The following is a 19425-nucleotide window of genomic DNA, read 5'->3' on the forward strand; positions in this document are numbered from 1 at the left end:
TCTTGGAAAAGCCGAAAAACTTTGCACCTGCATATCTCCGAAAGCGCTGCATCGAAAAAAATTGAGACGGCCCATTGTAAAGAACTCTATGTAGAATAACATATGCTAATGATGTCATGCGTCCCTCCCTTGTGACGTCATAATTGGACAAGTACAAAACTTCATCTGATCAAGATGAAATTCCTTGAGCGTAATCTTGTGATAAATTGGTGGAGGAAAAAAAGAAGATATCGGTCACGTGGTTTGGCTGCCATATTTGTTTTACACGCAAAAGCACTAAAATTTGTGCTGTCAAGGATCTGCAATCTCTGATTGCTCTTTCTTGTTGTTATTGTGCATGGTAATGATATTTAAGTGATGCTTTAGCTTTCAATTTATGTACTTTACAAACACTAGGGCATTGCCCGTACGTGGGTGCCCGTTCCTTGCCAAAAAAAAAAAAAAACGCTACCCGTACGCTCTACCCCGCCCGTATGCCCGTAAACAAAAAAAACAACGCTCTTCGCTTCCGCCCTTCGCTCTGACTGAATTGGGAGAAATAATGCGCATAAGAAATCGAATTACGAACCGTAATGGCGGTCAGCTCGTAACGCGCTCAGCTCCGCTCGCTCTCACATCGGCCATGCCTACGCAACAAAGCGTTCTGTGATTGGCTGCCGGAAGTGAAGTCTTCACTGTCCGGAAGGTCGCAAATCGCAGTTAGGATGAATCGTTTTAATTTAATCGCAGTTTGAATTCGTTTTAAAACATAGTTTAACGGCAACATAGTTTTCCAACGTGAAATAAATGAATACGCTCTCAAATGTGCCGTCCGAGGCAGAGTCTGATCGCCACGTTCGGCACACGTGATAGCTCGCTGCTCTCTGATTGGTTGAAGCGTTTTTTGGACATAGCTCGGTAAGTACTTCTCCGATTAATTTAAAACCTTGAAAAGGCACATCCTCGGGTCCCCAGCAATATACCTGGCAAGTTTAAAGTATATCGGACCCGTGGTTGTCGAGAAACAGCGGTCACAGACAAACACACAGACACACAGACACACAGACACACAGACACACAGAGATTGCTGGAATTATAGATAGACTAGGGCATGCCCGTACTATATATAAGCTAGGACGTGCCCGTACGTGGGTGCCCGTTCCTTGCCAAAAAAAAAAAAAAAAAAAAATTTGTGTAGGGGTGTGTGTGTGTAAACATCCTAGGGCGTGCCCGTACGTGGGTGCAAAAAAACATGCGTGCAAACAACAACAAAAAAAAACTTTGAAACCACGTGGCAGTAACGACCACAGAACCCCCCCCCCTCTATTTACATGAATGGTTTGGTCCATTCGCAACGACCACAGAACCCCCCCCCTCTATTTACATGCAATGGTTTGGTCCAAAGCGAACGGTTTGGTCCATTCGATGTGATTCGATGATTCGATGTGAATGGTTTGGTCCATTCGCAACGACCACAGAACCCCCCCCCCCTCTATTTACATGAATGGTTTGGTCCATTCGCAAAGCCAAAGCGAACGACCACAGAACCCCCCCCTCTATTTACATGAATGGTTTGGTCCATTCGCAAAGCCAAAGCGAACGACCACAGAACCCCCCCCCCCCCCTCTATTTACATGAATGGTTTGGTCCATTCGCAACGCCAAAGCGAACGGCGAACGGCTAAATCGCCATAGCTCGGTAAGTACTTGTCCGATTAATTTCAAACCTTGAAAAGGCACATCCTCGGGTCCCCAGCAATATACCTGGCAAGTTTCAAGTATATCGGACCCGTGGTTGTCGAGAAACAGCGGTCACAGACAGACACACAGACACACAGACACACAGACACACAGACACACAGACACACAGAGATTACTGGAATTATAGATAGATGATGAGAATTTGCCTATGTGAAAAGTGCAATGTATTTGGGTGAGCATGCACATGCACAAGGTCGTCTTTTGAAAGAAATGTTTGCACATGATGCAATCTGCCAATAATAGATGAAGAACGCACGCGTGCCATACTTGACTGTATGATGTATCGGGCAGAGTGTAGATGATCATGTTCATCTGTTTTTGATTCTTCTGTACAGTACAATTTTCAAGGTCGAATGTGGTTCTCCACAAATTTAAACGGGAATTTTTGTTAGCATGAATTTTGTACCATGTGGTCCTTGCTTTATTTGTACTAAGTCTTACAAATCTCACATGTACTACCGTGACTTGGGCATCTGTGACTCCGGTGCTACCTACTATGATGCTAAATGAGATCAAAGTTCAACAAGTCCCAGCATTTTAATCTGGTTGGCTGCCATGCATTCCACAAATTCCAATGAGAACTCTGCAACCAAACTGCAAATTGTCAATTTAGTGCTTCGAGGCCAGTGCATGGCACCATTAAGTGTGCCACGCTTCGGATGGCTGGTAAACAGTCTTGTCTGCTGGCATTAGTTGGTGGTTGTTGATAAACCACATAGACAGTGTATATATTAAAAGAATAGGTGAGTTATCCACAGGCTCCCTGAACAAATTCCTGCCTTAATGCTGGAAGACCAATGCAAATCAACCAATGTAATTTTTGCTGTGATGCTGATTTGGCAGCGCTGAACCTGCCTTATTTGGGCAGAGATTAGGGATAGTACACATCGATTGGAAAGTCATACTCTTACTCGTACTGATAGATAGTACTAGATATAATTTGAGGTGTGCGTGTGCCTGCCTGTCTCTCTGCCTGTCTCTCTGCCTGTCTCTCTGCCTGTCTCTCTGCCTGTGCCTCTGCCTCTGTCTATCTCTGCCTCTGTCTGTCTCTGCCTCTGTCTGTCTCTGCTCCTGTCTGTCTCTGCCTCTGTCTGTCTCTGCCCCTGTCTGTCTCTGCCCCTGTCTGTCTCTGCCTCTGTCTGTCTGTCTCTGCCTCTGTCTGTCTGTCTCTGCCTCTGTCTGTCTGTCTCTGCCTCTGTCTGTCTGTCTCTGCCTCTGTCTGTCTGTCTCTGCCTCTGTCTGTCTCTGCCTCTGTCTGTCTCTGCCTCTGTCTGTCTCTGCCTCTGTCTGTCTCTGCCTCTGTCTGTCTCTGCCTCTGTCTGTCTCTGCCTCTGTCTGTCTCTGCCTCTGTCTGTCTCTGCCTCTGTCTGTCTCTGCCTCTGTCTGTCTCTGCCTCTGTCTGTCTCTGCCTCTGTCTGTCTCTGCCTCTGTCTGTCTCTGCCTCTGTCTGTCTCTGCCTCTGTCTGTCTCTGCCTCTGTCTGTCTCTGCCTCTGTCTGTCTCTGCCTCTGTCTGTCTCTGCCTCTGTCTGTCTCTGCCTCTGTCTGTCTCTGTCTCTGCCTCTGTCTGTCTCTGCCTCTGTCTGTCTCTGTCTCTGCCTCTGTCTGTCTCTGCCTCTGTCTGTCTCTGCCTCTGTCTGTCTCTGCCTCTGTCTGTCTCTGCCTCTGTCTGTCTCTGCCTCTGTCTGTCTCTGCCTCTGTCTGTCTCTGCCTCTGTCTGTCTCTGCCTCTGTCTGTCTCTGCCTCTGTCTCTGTCTGTCTCTGCCTCTGTCTGTCTCTGCCTCTGTCTGTCTCTGCCTCTGTCTGTCTCTGCCTCTGTCTGTCTCTGCCTCTGTCTGTCTCTGCCTCTGTCTGTCTCTGCCTCTGTCTGTCTCTGCCTCTGTCTGTCTCTGCCTCTGTCTGTCTCTGCCTCTGTCTGTCTCTGCCTCTGTCTGTCTCTGCCTCTGTCTGTCTCTGCCTCTGTCTGTCTCTGCCTCTGTCTGTCTCTGCCTCTGTCTGTCTCTGCCTCTGTCTGTCTCTGCCTCTGTCTGTCTCTGCCTCTGTCTGTCTCTGCCTCTGTCTGTCTCTGCCTCTGTCTGTCTCTGCCTCTGTCTGTCTCTGCCTCTGTCTGTCTCTGCCTCTGTCTGTCTCTGCCTCTGTCTGTCTCTGCCTCTGTCTGTCTCTGCCTCTGTCTGTCTCTGCCTCTGTCTGTCTCTGCCTCTGTCTGTCTCTGCCTCTGTCTGTCTCTGCCTCTGTCTGTCTCTGCCTCTGTCTGTCTCTGCCTCTGTCTGTCTCTGCCTCTGTCTGTCTCTGCCTCTGTCTGTCTCTGCCTCTGCCTCTGTCTGTCTCTGCCTCTGTCTGTCTCTGCCTCTGTCTGTCTCTGCCTCTGTCTGTCTCTGCCTCTGTCTGTCTCTGCCTCTGTCTGTCTCTGCCTCTGTCTGTCTCTGTCTGTCTGTCTCTGCCTCTGTCTGTCTGTCTCTGCCTCTGTCTGTCTGTCTCTGCCTCTGTCTGTCTGTCTCTGCCTCTGTCTGTCTGTCTCTGCCTCTGTCTGTCTCTGCCTCTGTCTGTCTCTGCCTCTGTCTGTCTCTGCCTCTGTCTGTCTCTGCCTCTGTCTGTCTCTGCCTCTGTCTGTCTCTGCCTCTGTCTGTCTCTGCCTCTGTCTGTCTCTGCCTCTGTCTGTCTCTGCCTCTGTCTGCCTCTGTCTGTCTCTGCCTCTGTCTGTCTCTGCCTCTGTCTGTCTCTGCCTCTGTCTGTCTCTGCCTCTGTCTGTCTCTGCCTCTGTCTGTCTCTGCCTCTGTCTGTCTCTGCCTCTGTCTGTCTCTGCCTCTGTCTGTCTCTGCCTCTGTCTGTCTCTGCCTCTGTCTGTCTCTGCCTCTGTCTGTCTCTGCCTCTGTCTGTCTCTGCCTCTGTCTGTCTCTGCCTCTGTCTGTCTCTGCCTCTGTCTGTCTCTGCCTCTGTCTGTCTCTGCCTCTGTCTGTCTCTGCCTCTGTCTGCCTCTGTCTGTCTCTGCCTCTGTCTGTCTCTGCCTCTGTCTGTCTCTGCCTCTGTCTGTCTCTGCCTCTGTCTGTCTCTGCCTCTGTCTGTCTCTGCCTCTGTCTGTCTCTGCCTCTGTCTGTCTCTGCCTCTGTCTGTCTCTGCCTCTGTCTGTCTCTGCCTCTGTCTGTCTCTGCCTCTGTCTCGCTCTGCCTCTGTCTCGCTCTGCCTCTGTCTCGCTCTGCCTCTGTCTCGCTCTGCCTCTGTCTCGCTCTGCCTCTGTCTCGCTCTGCCTCTGTCTCGCTCTGCCTCTGTCTCGCTCTGCCTCTGTCTCGCTCTGCCTCTGTCTCGCTCTGCCTCTGTCTCGCTCTGCCTCTGTCTCGCTCTGCCTCTGTCTCGCTCTGCCTCTGTCTCGCTCTGCCTCTGTCTCGCTCTGCCTCTGTCTCGCTCTGCCTCTGTCTCGCTCTGCCTCTGTCTCGCTCTGCCTCTGTCTCGCTCTGCCTCTGTCTCGCTCTGCCTCTGTCTCGCTCTGCCTCTGTCTCGCTCTGCCTCTGTCTCGCTCTGTCTCTGTCTGTCTCGCTCTGTCTCTGTCTGTCTCGCTCTGTCTCTGTCTGTCTCGCTCTGTCTCTGTCTGTCTCGCTCTGTCTCTGTCTGTCTCGCTCTGTCTCTGTCTGTCTCGCTCTGTCTCTGTCTGTCTCGCTCTGTCTCTGTCTGTCTCGCTCTGTCTCTGTCTGTCTCGCTCTGTCTCTGTCTGTCTCGCTCTGTCTCTGTCTGTCTCGCTCTGTCTCTGTCTGTCTCGCTCTGTCTCTGTCTGTCTCGCTCTGTCTCTGTCTGTCTCGCTCTGTCTCTGTCTGTCTCGCTCTGTCTCGCTCTGTCTCGCTCTGTCTCGCTCTGTCTCGCTCTGTCTCGCTCTGTCTCGCTCTGTCTCTGTCTGTCTCGCTCTGTCTCTGTCTGTCTCGCTCTGTCTCTGTCTGTCTCGCTCTGTCTCTGTCTGTCTCGCTCTGTCTCTGTCTATCTGTCTCGTTCTGTCTCTGTCTGTCTGTCTCGCTCTGTCTGTCTGTCTGTCTCGCTCTGCCTCTGTCTCGTTCTGCCAAAAGTCATCATAGTGGGATTGAGTTCTCGGAAATTTCCACAGTTCGACTACGTCGTTCTTGCTGGTATGCAGCAAGGACGATACAGATTAAATTGGAGATATAAATCGGAGCAAGTTGATCACCAAGTTTCCCATGTCACAACTCAGTTTTTTTCAGAACAGGCAGGGGAAGGGGATTAAGGATCAACATCAGCATGTGGATTTTAACAGCATTGAGTTTGAGAAAATTCCTGGACACTGTCTTTGAAGTTCAAGCAAGCAGGAAGTCAGAGTTGTGGAAGAGAGCAAATGATCAGGTTTATAGACTGGTAGATCTGTCATTATTGTACTAATGAAAAGTGGTGTCAAGTTGTATAAAATTATTCCCAGTATATGCAAGTAAACAGAAATTGACAATGGACTAAGAACGAATCCCTGAGGAACACCGACTGATAGGTGAATATGGCCCGGTAAAGTAGTCAGCAATTTGTGATCTGGAAGGTGAATTATTTAAACTGGTCCAGACATGCAAAACCGGATTGAAGATGGCAATTAATATATTGTATATAATTAACTATCAAAAGTCTCTTCCAACCTTATTTATTTTGTATTTAAAAGCCTCTTCCAAACTGCTATTTTAATTTGAGGCCAATGTAGTTCTTGTGACCATTGTTAGCCGAGTTGGATTTGTTGTGTCTTTGTTCATGCATAGAGGCAGGCAAAGAATTGTCAGATGCAGTTTGATGTTAGGAAATGCAAGGTGCTTGGGATGTGTATGAAAATGGAGACTATATAGTGCTGTGTGACACAGGAGAAGTATGCGGGGATGGTAATAGATATGGAGGGTAAGCTGATTGCACAATGCCAGGTATCAAGGGTAAAGATAGTAATGTTTTAGCTTGTATTCACAAGGGGATAGGTTCCAAATCAAGAGGTAGTGTTGACACTACAAGAGGCATCATGTTGAATATTGTGTACAGTTTTGGTCACCACATCTGAGGAAGGACATAGCTGTTGTCGAGAAAGTTCAGCGGGGAGTCCTACATTGGTTCTGTTGCTGGCTGGACTCACTGTGGAGCAGTTGGAGGAACCAGGACTTCATTCGTAAGAAACGAGGGGATCTGAAATTTATTTTGAAGACTATGATGGTTATAATATATAAAATTTAGAGTTAGGACAGTTTTTAAAAATTTTTTAGTTCAATATTTACCTTTTCAGAACCAGAGCGCCAGAGGGTGTAGTTGGGTAGTGGAAAAAGGAGTGCTAGAATAGATGCAAGGTGGGGGTATTTTATGTAGTCAGGTTCACTATGTCGATAAATTATATTTCGTTCAAAATCATGGTAGATTAGCAAACCTATACATTTTTGGAAAGGTTATAGCATAAGGAAACTAAAAATCAATGTTTACATTTGGAGAGATACCTGTATGGCGGCCATTTTGGATTTTCAAAATGGCCACTGTAAAATACATATTTTGTTCTATTTCTGCCTCTAATTACCCGAAAAACTTTTAAAAATATACTAAACCTATATTTTCAGGGACAAGGAATCCAATGAAAGTATCAAATTAGTGCTATGGGGAATGGTAAGACACGAATCAAAGGTTTTGAATTGCAAAATACTGTCTTTATATTCGCGATAAGTTGCACAATCAAATACATGTTATCATTTTGTACAGGCAGTTAATAACATCAAAATGTGTCACAATAATTCATATCACCAAACATACACAGGCAGTCAGCAAAATCATATGTACACATGCAGTCAGCATAACTTCACATCTACACAGGCAGTCAATGACAAAATATACACAGGCAGTCAATGGCATCAAACATACACGATTACAGAATATGCCATTTAGAGTTCGTCATCACTGTCCCGTGTGTCGTATCCGACAATATAGTCCGCATCGTTTTCACAGTCCGTTCCACACAAGCAAAGGTCGGTCAAATTGATTGGCAAATCGAATTGGTCGAATGGTTGATCGAATCGAATTCGATGAATCGAATCGAATCGATCGAATTGGTCGAATGGTCGAATGGTCGATCGAAGCGATTGGTCGAATGGTCGAATTGGTCGATTGGTCGAATTGGTCGAATCGAATTGGTCGGAATTGGCAAATGTAAACATTGATTTTCAGATTTTCCATGTAATAACGTTTCCAAAAATGTATAGGTTTGCTCATCTACCATGATTTTGAACGAAAAAACATAGTGAACCTGACTAATGCCACAGATGGTGCATGATAAACAAATTAACGCATGAAATTGTCTTCCCGGGATGGTTGGCGCAGTCAGGGTGGTTGATGTGTTTAAACTGGATTTTGATAAGGACTTGAAATAAAGGAAAATAGCTGAGCATGGATATTGTTAGGAATTTGAGGTCTGTTAACATTAGGCAGGTGTGATTGCGTTGATGTCTGCAATTTGGAGATGTTTGCCTGTTTTGCGAGTGCATCGTGGCAAGTGAGGAATGCTTTTATTTCGTGTAGCTGGGGACAAAAAAAAATTCTGCAAAGGGTACAGAGATAGTAATGCATCCCTCTGTTGTCAGCAATGTCGATATGACATCGCATTGATGGACTGAGATGCCTCCTTCCTTGTGTAATGAATTATATAGTACTTTTTTGAAATTCGAGTTTACTATTTGCAAAATGGAATATTTTTTCAAGTATGCATATTGGACTATTGGTTGGTCCTGTGCATTATTCTGTCTTGTCCGTTTGTCTGTCTGTCAATCGCCTATAGGTCACGATTTTAAACCGATCTTCACGAAACCTCACCAGATGGCAGAGTTGGTCATAAGGAAGAAGCCTATTGATTTTGAGGTCAAAGCTCAAAGGTCATCTCGAGGTCTAATTTCTAAAATTGTCATTTTTAATACTATTGACTTGAAAATTGAACAGCATTTGCATACTGTCAATAAATTGGGAAACCAACTATTGAGGTCAAAGGTCAACTCAAGGTCAAACTTCTAAAATCATCAATTTTCATCTGAAAAATTGTCCATTTTCATCCTATTCACTTGAAATTTAAACAGCAATTGCATAGTGAGTGCCTCATTGAATTGGGAAGCCAACTATTTTTGGGTTAAAAGGTCAAAAGTCAACTCGAGGTCAAACTTGTATTTTTAATTTCATTGACCTGAGATTTGATTAAGATTGTCAATTTTAGTCTTGATGAAATGGCCAATTTGATGCCTCCATGGCAACCTTTTTTTTTTGGCGTCGGGTGCATTTTGCAAGTATCGTGCTCCTCCGCATGAAATCTTGTTTATTTTTTTTCTCCCGGCAGGGAGTAATGCATTCGATCATGTCCGTGTGTGTGTGCGTGTGTGTTCGTGTGTTTGTGAACAAGATATCTGGAAAAGTTCTGAACGGATTTGGATGAAAGTTGGTGGGATGATTGCCCTTGGGATAAGGAAGAATTGATTAGTTTTTGGTGAAGCTCAGGATATTATTCCGGATCCAGGAATTTTTTGAAGGATTGTTTACCATTGGAAGATAGGGCTCATTTTAAAAAAACATTATCTTCTATATATTCTATATTTAACATTGTGATTTGAAAATAGTTTCCATATTTGTTGTAAATGTAGTTTAAACTCGTGGTTATGCGTTAGAGCGGTGTATTTTGTTAGCAGCATCGTCTTCAAGGTTCTTTTTTTTTCTTCCAATTTTTTTTTTTTTTTGTATACTGAATCGAGGCTCGTGAAAGAGCTAACATTTATTTCACAAACAAATCAACCAGACAAACAAAATATACAAAAAGAGGGAGCGGAAGACAAGATGGGGAGAGAAGGGGAAGCACACAACCACAACATTTGAGAGCAGGGAGAAGTGTGGGAGGGAGAGGGCTTGGGGGCAGGAGGCGTGGGAAGGGGGGGGGGGGGGGGTGGGAGAAGTATAAAACACAAGGGGACCGAAATTAGCGGGGGTAGAAAAGATCAAGGTTTTGAATGGGGGAGGATAAGAGATGGTGGTGAACAGCTGTTTTAAAGACCTGGAGGGTGGAGTGGGATTGAAGAGAGTGAGGGAGTTTGTTCCAGAGGCGGGAGAAAAGAGGAATGAAGGAGTGAAGGTGAGCAGAAAGTCTTGATTATGGCAGTTTAACCATAAGAGGGTTGCAGGCAGATCTTGTGCGACCTGTAGGAATATTTGGGGGACAGAGCCCAGAGAGGGCTGGGGGGGGGGGCAAGGCCAGAGAGGAGTCGGTAGAAGACGGAAAGACCACCAACCTGCCTGCGGTGAGTGAGTGAAAGGCCCTTGGAGTTAGCTTCATCGTGGGAGATTCCAATGATTCTTGTTTATTTTTTTCTGTCATATTGATCCAATATCAATGATCCAATATAGACATATTCTGTCATTTTAAAACCACGAAAGTGTGTATTCGGTTTCCCCGTTTAATAAAATGTATCGTTTGATACGTATAATGCTTTAAAACTGTTTTTTTTTTTTTTTTTTTTTTTTTTAAATAACCTCAGAAGAGATATCAATATTTACCTCAGCGAATGTCAATCGCGGTGTCAGTATTTGATGAACTTGTAAAGACTCGGGTGAGTTATAAGTGTGACAAGCATGTGCACGGGATTCTTCCCAAAAGAATGAGTGGTTGCATTAGCTTGTACGACTTAAAATGAGCGAGTTTTGTTTTGACGTTTGGGCCAGTTTTACATGTTGTATCCCTAAGGAATGAAACGATCGTTTTTCCTGGCTTACAATTTTATTTGAAGTCACACATGCCTCAAAATACACTCACTTATATAGAATTGAACGCTGAATCTGAAAATGTAAGTGAAATTGCCTTGTTTTTTTAAACATTATATATATATATATATATATATCTGTGCAATGTCTGTCTTGTGCTGTCACTGAACTACTCCCTCAAACTTTTGTGAAATCGTACTATTCCAACTTGACCCACGGCGGGAGTATGCGCTCTACTGTGTGGCGTTCTCGTTTAATGCTGTCCTCACCTTAGCACACGTGGACTGAGGCAGACATACATCTGATACTTTCAGTTGCAGGTTAACCGTGTCTGGTGACCTAACATTGCAGTACTGTCATTGAAGGTTTTGTGTATTCATCATCATGGAGAAAGTGGCAAATGTACATCTCACATGCATAAATGACCTGTTTTGGATTCTGGCCTTCTATGGTTAGCACATTCCATAACAAGTTTGTGTGGCTCAAAATAACTGTTTTATTTGGGGTGTCACATTCACACATTTCACACATTTGGGGTGCTTTCGCGTGCGCACACACACACACGGTTTATTAATAGATAAGGATACATACATGCATGGAAGACATGGTGTGCAGGCTAGTAACACCACTTAGTATGACATCATGGTCTTACACAGCCGGCTTCAACATCTCAGCGAGCCACAACCCGTAGTCGGCTTAATATACTTTCCTCAAATATCAAAGAACTCGAAACAATTTCCCAAGTTGACAAGGCAGAATAAGTCTCATTCGGCAAGAATGTCTTTGCCAAGGTCAATCATGGGATGTTTTCAACAGTTTTCTCAAAGCCAACAACCAGACGCCGAATGGAAATAGGTCACAGTGTGATGCTGCTGCCACCATCGGGATAGGGAATTTATGAAATCTTCTATGCACGCGCACACATGCGTCTGCTTGTAAATTACTGATGCTTTGAGTATGTATTTTTGAATCAAACTGGAGGCCAAGTGAACAGAGGTGGTCAATACCTTGGGATTGTTTTTTTTATTTTTTTTTATTTTTTATTTTTTTTATTTTATACAAGATCGAGGCTCGTGAAAGAGCGAACATTAATCACACAGAAAGACAAACAGACACACAAAACAAATAACATCGGGAGCGGTAGACAAGATGGGGAGAGAGGGGGAAGGACACAAACACAACATTTGAGAGCAGGGACCGAGAGACATGGAGACATCGAGAGAACTGTGGGAGGGAGAGGGCTTTGGGGGGGAGGCATGGGAAGGGGGGGGGGGGGAGGTGGGAGAGGTATAAAACATATGGACACTGCCAAGACTTCCAGGAAAGAAGTTGGAATTTCAAACAAGGTGGATCTGGGGTGAATTAGTGGGGGTAGAAAAGATCAAGGTTTTGGATGGGGGAAGATAAGAGATGGTGGTGAACAGCTGTTTTGAAGACCTGGAGGGAGGAGTGTGATTGAAGTGAGTGTGGGAGTTTGTTCCAGAGGCGGGAGAAAAGAGGAATGAAAGAGTGAAGGTGAGCAGAGAGCCGAGATTTCGGCAGTTTAACCATCAGAGGGTGGCTGGCAGATCTTGTGCGACCTGTAGGAATATTTGGGGGACAGAGCACAGAGAGAGCTGGGGGAGCAAGGCCGGAGAGGAGTCGGTAGAAGACAGAAAGACCACCTACCTGCCTGCGGTGAGAGTGAAAGGCCCTCAGAGATAGCTTCATCGCGGGAGATTCCAATGATTCTGAAAGCTTTGGATTCAACAGCGTGAAGCCGAGCCAGGTGTGAGGCAGGAGCACCAGCCCATAGGGGAGAACAGTATTCCATTGAGCTGCGGATGAAAGCCGTGTATGTGGTGAGGAGCTCAGGTGTGCCTAGGAAGGACTTCGCACGACGGAGGATGCCCAGTCGGCGACTGGCTTTGGAGGCCAGCTTGGAAATGTGGTTTTCCCAAGAAAGATCATGGCAGATGGTGAGACCCAAAAGCTTGAGCGACAGAACTTCTTGGAGAGGATTGTTGAGAAAGTAGATGGGAGGGTTGTCCAGTCGATCTTTTCGGAGAGACATAGTAAGAGTGTGAGATTTGTCAGGATTGAAAGACATGTTCCACATGTTTGACCAGTCTGTGATTTTGTCCAGGTCTTCAGAGAGTGAGGAGGCTGCAGACTGCCGATCTGAGGGAAGAGGAATGGAGCGGCAGAGAGTGGAGTCATCAGCAAAGAGATACAGAGGATTTTCCAGAGAGTCGGAGAGATCATTGATAAAGACCAGAAAAAGCACAGGGCCCAGCACACTGCCTTGGGGAACTCCAGCCTGAACGGGAAGGGGAGATTAGAGAAATCCATTCAGGGCCACACGTTGACTATGACCAGAGAGGAAGTCTGCAAGCCATGCATGGAGATTTCCATGGATACCATAGGAGGAGAGTTTGGTGAGCAGAGCTGGGTGCCAGACCGTATCGAAGGCATGTGATATGTCAAGGGAGACAGCTCTGATTTCCTGTTTGGCATTGAGGACCTCCATCCATTGTTGAGACAGCAGAAGCAGCATGTCCAGAGTAGAGTGACCTGGTCTGAAACCAAATTGATGATCAGAGATCAAGCCATTGGAGAAGAGGAAAGATTTCATATCCGAAGCAATGATGGATTCCATGACTTTGCTGATAATTGGGAGCAGGCTGATTGGTCTGTAGTTGCAAGGATCTGTTTTTGCACCTTTTTTGTGTAAAGCGGTAATGTTTGCTGATTTCCAGGATGCTGGCAGATGACCTTGAGCAAAAGATAGGGTGAAGAGAACAGAGAGAGGGTGAGATAGAGCGGCAGAGCAGGATTTTAGGACCCGTGGGCTGATGCCATCTGGTCCAGTTGCAGAATCAGAGTCGAGGTTTGACAAAAACTCCTCCACCTTGTCAGGAGAGAAGGTCACAGAGTCCAGGAGCAGTTTGGTTCGACTGGGAAAGGTGGGAACAGAGAGAGATGGGTTTGGGACTAAGGATTTTGAGGCAAACAGAGTTGAGGCATTCGGCTTTGTCACGTGCGATGTCAACTGTGTGGCCATTTGAGGTAAGGGAGGGGATGGAGGGGGAACAAACACCAGAAACGGATTTGACCAGACGCCACCAGGATTTGGAGGAAGGAGACAGGTTTGAGAGTTCATTCTTGAGTGAGGAGAGATCGTGCTTCCTGGCACTCCTGAGGGTAGACACACACTTGTTCCGAGCTTGCTGGAAGGAACTGAGATTTCCTTCAGTTGGATTAGCCTTCCAAGAGGCAAAGGCAAGTTGTTTCAGGGCAACTGCCTCACCACAAGATTCAGTGTACCATGGACGGGAGGAAGGGTAAGACAACTGAAGGCGAGATGGGATAAATCTGTGCATGAGAGAGATCAGTTTGCTTTGGAAGAATTCCCAGGAAGAATTGATGTCAGAGGCAGTGGAGATGGGAGACCAATCCAGACGATTGATGGCTGCTTGAAGACCGTCCCAGTCGGCCTGAGTGAAATGCCAGACTCGTCGACGCTGAGGAGGCTCTCTGAGAATGGCCAGAGAGATGTCCACTTTGACAAGCACATGATCAGAAGAACCGATTGGAGCAGAAGAAGAGCAGCAGACATTAGCAGGGAAGTTAGTCATAATCAAGTCTAGAAGAGAAGATACTCCATTGGCTGAGATCCGGGTCGGGAAATTGACAGATTGTGTCAATCCCAGTGAGTCACAGAAGTCCTTTGCTGAGGTGCCATGACTGGTGAGAGAGGAACCCACACCCAACCAGGTGGCATGATGACAATTGAAGTCACCACATATGAGGAAGAGAGAGTTGGGATGAGTGGATAGAAGTTGGTCCATGTTGTCAGACAGTGAAATGTAGATGGAGTCATCACTGTTTGGGGGACGGTACAGAACACATATGAACAAAAGGTGGGAGCGGAGAGGAAGCCGTAGCCAGAGGTACTCCTGGGGGTGAGGAGGAGAGAGGGCAGTGCAAGGAGAGTGAGGAAGAGAGTTTTTGATAAAGATAGCCACCCCACCACCAGGCCGAGGCTCAGGTCTATCATACCGGAGGAGGGAGTAACCAGGAAGAGATATTAAGGAATCAGAGACATCTTGAAGGAGGAAAGTCTCTGTTAAGCAGATCAAGTCTGGATTGTCAGAAGCAACCTGTATGGAGAGATCAGTCAGGTTTGAGCGAAGGCCCCGGATGTTTGAGGTCCATACCGTTAATGAAGAGAGAGGGGGAGCATCGGGTACAGGACAGGGGAGGGGAGGAGTAGGGTAAGATGAAGGATGAGAGGGGGAGGTAGGGAGAGCAGTTGTTAGTGTGTCAGCGATTGCAGAAGAGTTCCAAGAAAGGGAAGGATGAGGAGGATGAAAGGTTTGAAGGTGAAGGGATGAGGCACAGAGAGGGGTTGTTTGAGGGGGGGGGGGGGGCAGAGGAAAGAAGAAGGTTGGGGGGGGGGGTGGAGGTATGAGATAGAAGGGAGACGAAGTGGGGAGGAGGCAGCTTTGAGGAGGAGGGGGGAGGAGGGAGAATTGGAGAGGAATGGTATGGGGGGAGATTTGAATGGGAGGGGTTGGGGGGGAGTTTTGAAGGGGAGGAGTGAGGGGGGAGTTTAGGAGGGGAAGGGCAAGGGGGGAGTTCAGGAGTGGAAGGGCAAGGGGGGAGTTCAGGAGTGGAGGGGTAGGGGGGGAGTTTAAGAGTGGCGGGGCAAGGGGGGAGTTTAGGAGTGTAGGTGCAAGGGGAGGGATTTGGATGGGAGGGGCAAGAGGGGAGTTTAGAAAGTGGATGATTAATGAAAGACGAACATTGAAAACAAATTGGGTTTGTTGTGATTTTCAAGTTAGAAATCCGGTTCAGAATGATGGAGGAGGGATGGAATGAATGTGAATTTAGACCATGTAGTGAGGGAGACGTATAAGATATTGAATTTCTTTTTTTTGAGGTGGAATGAGTTGGAGAGGAAATTGAGAAAAGCCTTTTAAATAGGAAGAAAAACAGCGTGTTGTAAAATACCACTGAGTAAAACACTGAAGGGGAAAGGTTATACATATTTAAATAATATTTAAACAGAACCGTGAACAATCTTATGTGCACAAAAATACCAACGGGGGGAGAGCCGAGAGGGACCACCACGAGTCACGTGAAGGGCAAACGGTGGATGGCAAGGAGTTAATGGGGGTGGGGCGAACAGCACACCTGGACAGAAAATACAGGATGAGTCAACAGTACACGTGGAGAAAGGAAAATAAATGTTTTTTTTTTTTTTTTTCTTTGTTTGATTTTTGGGGGTGGGGGGGGGGGAGGTGGGGATTTAGAACGTTAGACAGAGTATTATGTTCGGGGTAGAAGGGAAAAAAACTAAGAGCCAAGCAAAACACGATTAAGATAACAAACACCGACGGGGGTACAACTACAAGGCCGCACACGAGGAGCAGAACACGATTAAATAATTACAAGTTACAGGAAATTCAAACCAAAAGTAACTATAATCAAAACAATAACGCATGGACGATAAAATAACGAGTTGAAATTTGACAATCTATCTGGGATGAAATGGGTTGAGGATTTGCCACTTGCTTTTTTTTATCCTGCATTTTTTGCCAGGACACCGCTGAGTCTGAGTCTGTTGGGTTTATCATTGTGCATCTTTTATCTTGCTTTTTTTTGTTGTTGTTGATTATTTTTACTTCCTCATTTTTAACTTAACTTCCAATATGCATCTATTCTTTAACCTTCTAATAATTAACTTGGTCACCATTATCACTCGCTTCTGTAAAAGATTGCTGAGAAATACAAATACGGGCAGCAGATGCTCCCTGTCTGTTTAACAAAAGCTGCTTCCACCTTTCAGCGGAGCCGCCAAAGGGCCAGAACAACAACAACAACAAAAAAACAGAACAGCTCTCGGTAGAACACATACCTCCGCCACCAGGCTGAACAGCTTGCGTTTTATATCCCACTGATAGGCTGCATCTGCTTCCAGACAATCAGAATCTAATCAGCTTGTTGTCACTGAACCAAATCATCCACCAAGTTTTGTCTGAAGCTGTCCATAACTTGAGATGACCTGTTCACAGACAAACATGCAGACAGGGGTGAAAACATAACCATTTGTCCACCTTTGGTGGTGGAGCTAGCAAGTCCAATGATCACTCGCAAAATGATTGTGTAGAAATAATAAATGTCAGTTGCTCTAACCTCAGTATCCTCCCATCCAGTGTTGTGTGCAGACACGTGATCATGGAGAAAGCATGTGAAGCCCAAGTTTTTGAGTCGAACCAGGCACTCCACAAGGCGATGCACGATGATGCGCACGGATCCTACATTGGGGTGCCTCGTGAGGTGGAAAGTGGTCTTAGTGAAGATAGCTGGGATAGTGAAGAAAACGAGCTGCCAAAGCGTCAGCAATGGAGCGGGCAGTTTGACTTCATGCTGTCCTGTATTGGTTATGCTGTGGGCCTTGGAAATGTTTGGCGCTTTCCTTATCTGTGCTACGTTAACGGTGGAGGTATGTGGCTTTGGTAGTGGGTATGTGTGTGTTGATATTGAAATCATTTTGTCTTCCTCCTTCACCACCCTCCATTGTTATATTGCTTCATAAGACCTTGTTTGGTAAAATAAACAAGTGAACTCGGATACCTAAACAACGTATTTAAATACAAAGGAAACAATTTATCATAACAGTGTGGATTGGCGCACTCTGCGCATGGCTTGCTTCAGAGGGATAGGCTTCTTTGACCATGCCTGCTTTCTCTTCTCAGTGAGTGAGGGATGGTGGGAATGGTGGCTGTGAGTTAGTAGCGGTGAAGATGGATTGGAGGTCGTGGAAGGGGGGGAGTGGTCTTCGGGGTCTTTTGGGTCTTTGAGGGTCTTTAAGGGTAGCAAAGATAGCAACCCCACCACCAGGACGAGGCTCAGTTCTATCATACTGGAGGAGGGAGTAACCAGGAAGAGATAGTAAAGAATCAGACATCTTGAAGGAGGAAAGTTTCCGTTAAGCAGATTACATCTGGTTTGTCAGAAGCAACCTGTATGGAGAGATCGGTCGGGTTTGAGCGAAGGCCCCAGATGTTTGAGGTCCTTACCTTTAAGGAAGAGGGAGGGAGCATCGGGTACATGACAGGGGGTGGGGAGGAGTAGGGTAAGGTGAGGGGGAGGTTGGGAGAGCTGTTGATAGTGTGTTGGAGATTGCAGAAGAGTTAGGAGAAAAGGATGGATGAGGTGGACAAAAGGTTTGATGGTGATGGGAAGAGGCACAGTGAGGTGTTTGGGGGGGGGGGGGGGGGAAGAGCATAGTCGAAGGTTGGAGGAGGTGGATGTATGTGATGGAAGGGAGAGGAAGTGGGGAGGAGGATGTGGTAGGGGGGAGTTTTGAAGGGGAGGGGCGAGGGGGGAGTTTTGAAGGGGAGGGGCGAGGGGGGAGGTTTGAAGGGGAGGGGCGAGGGGGGAGGTTTTGAAGGGAAGGGGTGAGGAGGGAGTTTTGAAAGTGGATGATTGATGAAAAACAAACATTTATTACAACCTGGGTTATTGTGATTTTCAAGTCAGATCCGTTTGAGAACGATAGAGGAGGGGTGGAGTGTAGGTGAGTTTAGAGAATGTCGGGAGGAATGACTGTAAGAGATTGAATTTTTTTTTGAAGCGGAATGATTTGAAGAGGAAATTGAAAAAAGCCTTTTAAATTGGAAGAAAGACAGTGTGTTGTAATAAACCATTGAATAAAATACTGCAGGGGAAAGTTTAAACATATTTAAACAAAACTGTGTGAACCAATCTGGGAAAAGTCCCTGAAGTGAGGGTGTGGATCAGAGAAAGGACAAAGGGTTAGATGAGATGAAGGAAACTAGAATTGGAAGGGTGAGTTACGTCTGGAGATGGAAGGAAGAGGTGGAAGAGAAGGAGATAAAGGGGGTGGGGTGAGGAGAGAAGGAATATATATATATATATATATATATATATATATATATATATTTGTATGTAGAACGTTAAACAAAGGATAGATGTTAGGGGGAGAAAAGGAAATCTAAGGAATAAGCAATACAGCGAAGGAAAGAACTTAAATACAAAAAAACACCGCCTGGGTGAGGGAAGCCTCAAGTTACCAGGCCGCACATGCAGTGCGAGCAGAAAATGATTAAATTATACACAAGTTTGCGAATTGCAAACTAAGATTAACTCAAAAATACACAGCAACACATACGCAATGAAATAACGAGCGGAAATTTGACAAATACACAAATTGGAAAAAATACTTAACTTTGATGCCGTGCAGACATCGAAGTTGCAACCTTGCTCAAGAGACCGGAAGCAGAAGTCGATTTTTTTATGGGTCTTTGAAGTCTTTTGGGTCCGTTGGGTCTTTGGGGTCTTGGTGTTCTTAAAGGTCTTGGGGGACTTAAAGGGTCGTCAAGGGTCTTATGTGTCGCAGCAGTCTAAGGGTCAAATGGTATATTTCAACATTACTTAAGAGTTCACGGACTGTGTTTTTGGGTGTTTTTTTATTATTATTTTTTGAATAAGATGTTTTGGTCACAAATATACATCGTCACGTGAAAAAGTAAGTACACCCCATGTAAAGTTTTGACTTTTTCAACATATTTCAACATACAGCTATTTGATCTTCATTTCAACAATATTGATAGATAAAGGTGATATATTACAACAAATATCATGAAACATTTACATTTTGTAGTCCATTGTATAATTTAAATAAACATAAATGCAAATTTCACATGTGGAAAAAGTAAGTACACCCCTACGGCCTACATTTATCACTACTTCAAATACATAAAATTAGAATCAGGTGCACCAGCTCAGGTGCAAATGATTTGAACATCATTGGAGAGGATCTTGGAGGAACCTGTCTTATTTTAACCTCAGACATTTAGTTTGGTTTGCTCTTTGTTGTTGAAGTGTGCGGCATCACCATGCCGAGATCAAAAGAGCTCTCTGAGGCCTTCAGAAAGAAGGTTATGGATG

At 45.6% G+C, this 19425-nt stretch overlaps 1 protein-coding gene across 8 annotated transcripts in view; it reads left to right on the forward strand.

Moving 5' to 3' along the window:
- LOC137437893 (sodium- and chloride-dependent creatine transporter 1) overlaps positions 1–19425 on the forward strand; it is a 112216-nt gene that overhangs the window by 13185 nt on the left and 79606 nt on the right. For all 8 annotated transcript variants that reach the window (XM_078766317.1, XM_078766320.1, XM_078766321.1 and 5 more), the window contains one exon: positions 16665–16954. In XM_078766317.1, the coding sequence (XP_078622443.1) occupies positions 16687–16954 (268 nt within the window). In that variant the 5' untranslated portion in view covers positions 16665–16686. The remainder of the gene's footprint in view (positions 1–16664; positions 16955–19425) is intronic.

This window comes from Myxine glutinosa, chromosome 12 (assembly GCF_964187855.1).
Source record: "Myxine glutinosa chromosome 12, kmMyxGlut1.1, whole genome shotgun sequence".
Classification (NCBI taxonomy): Eukaryota; Metazoa; Chordata; class Myxini; order Myxiniformes; family Myxinidae; genus Myxine; species Myxine glutinosa.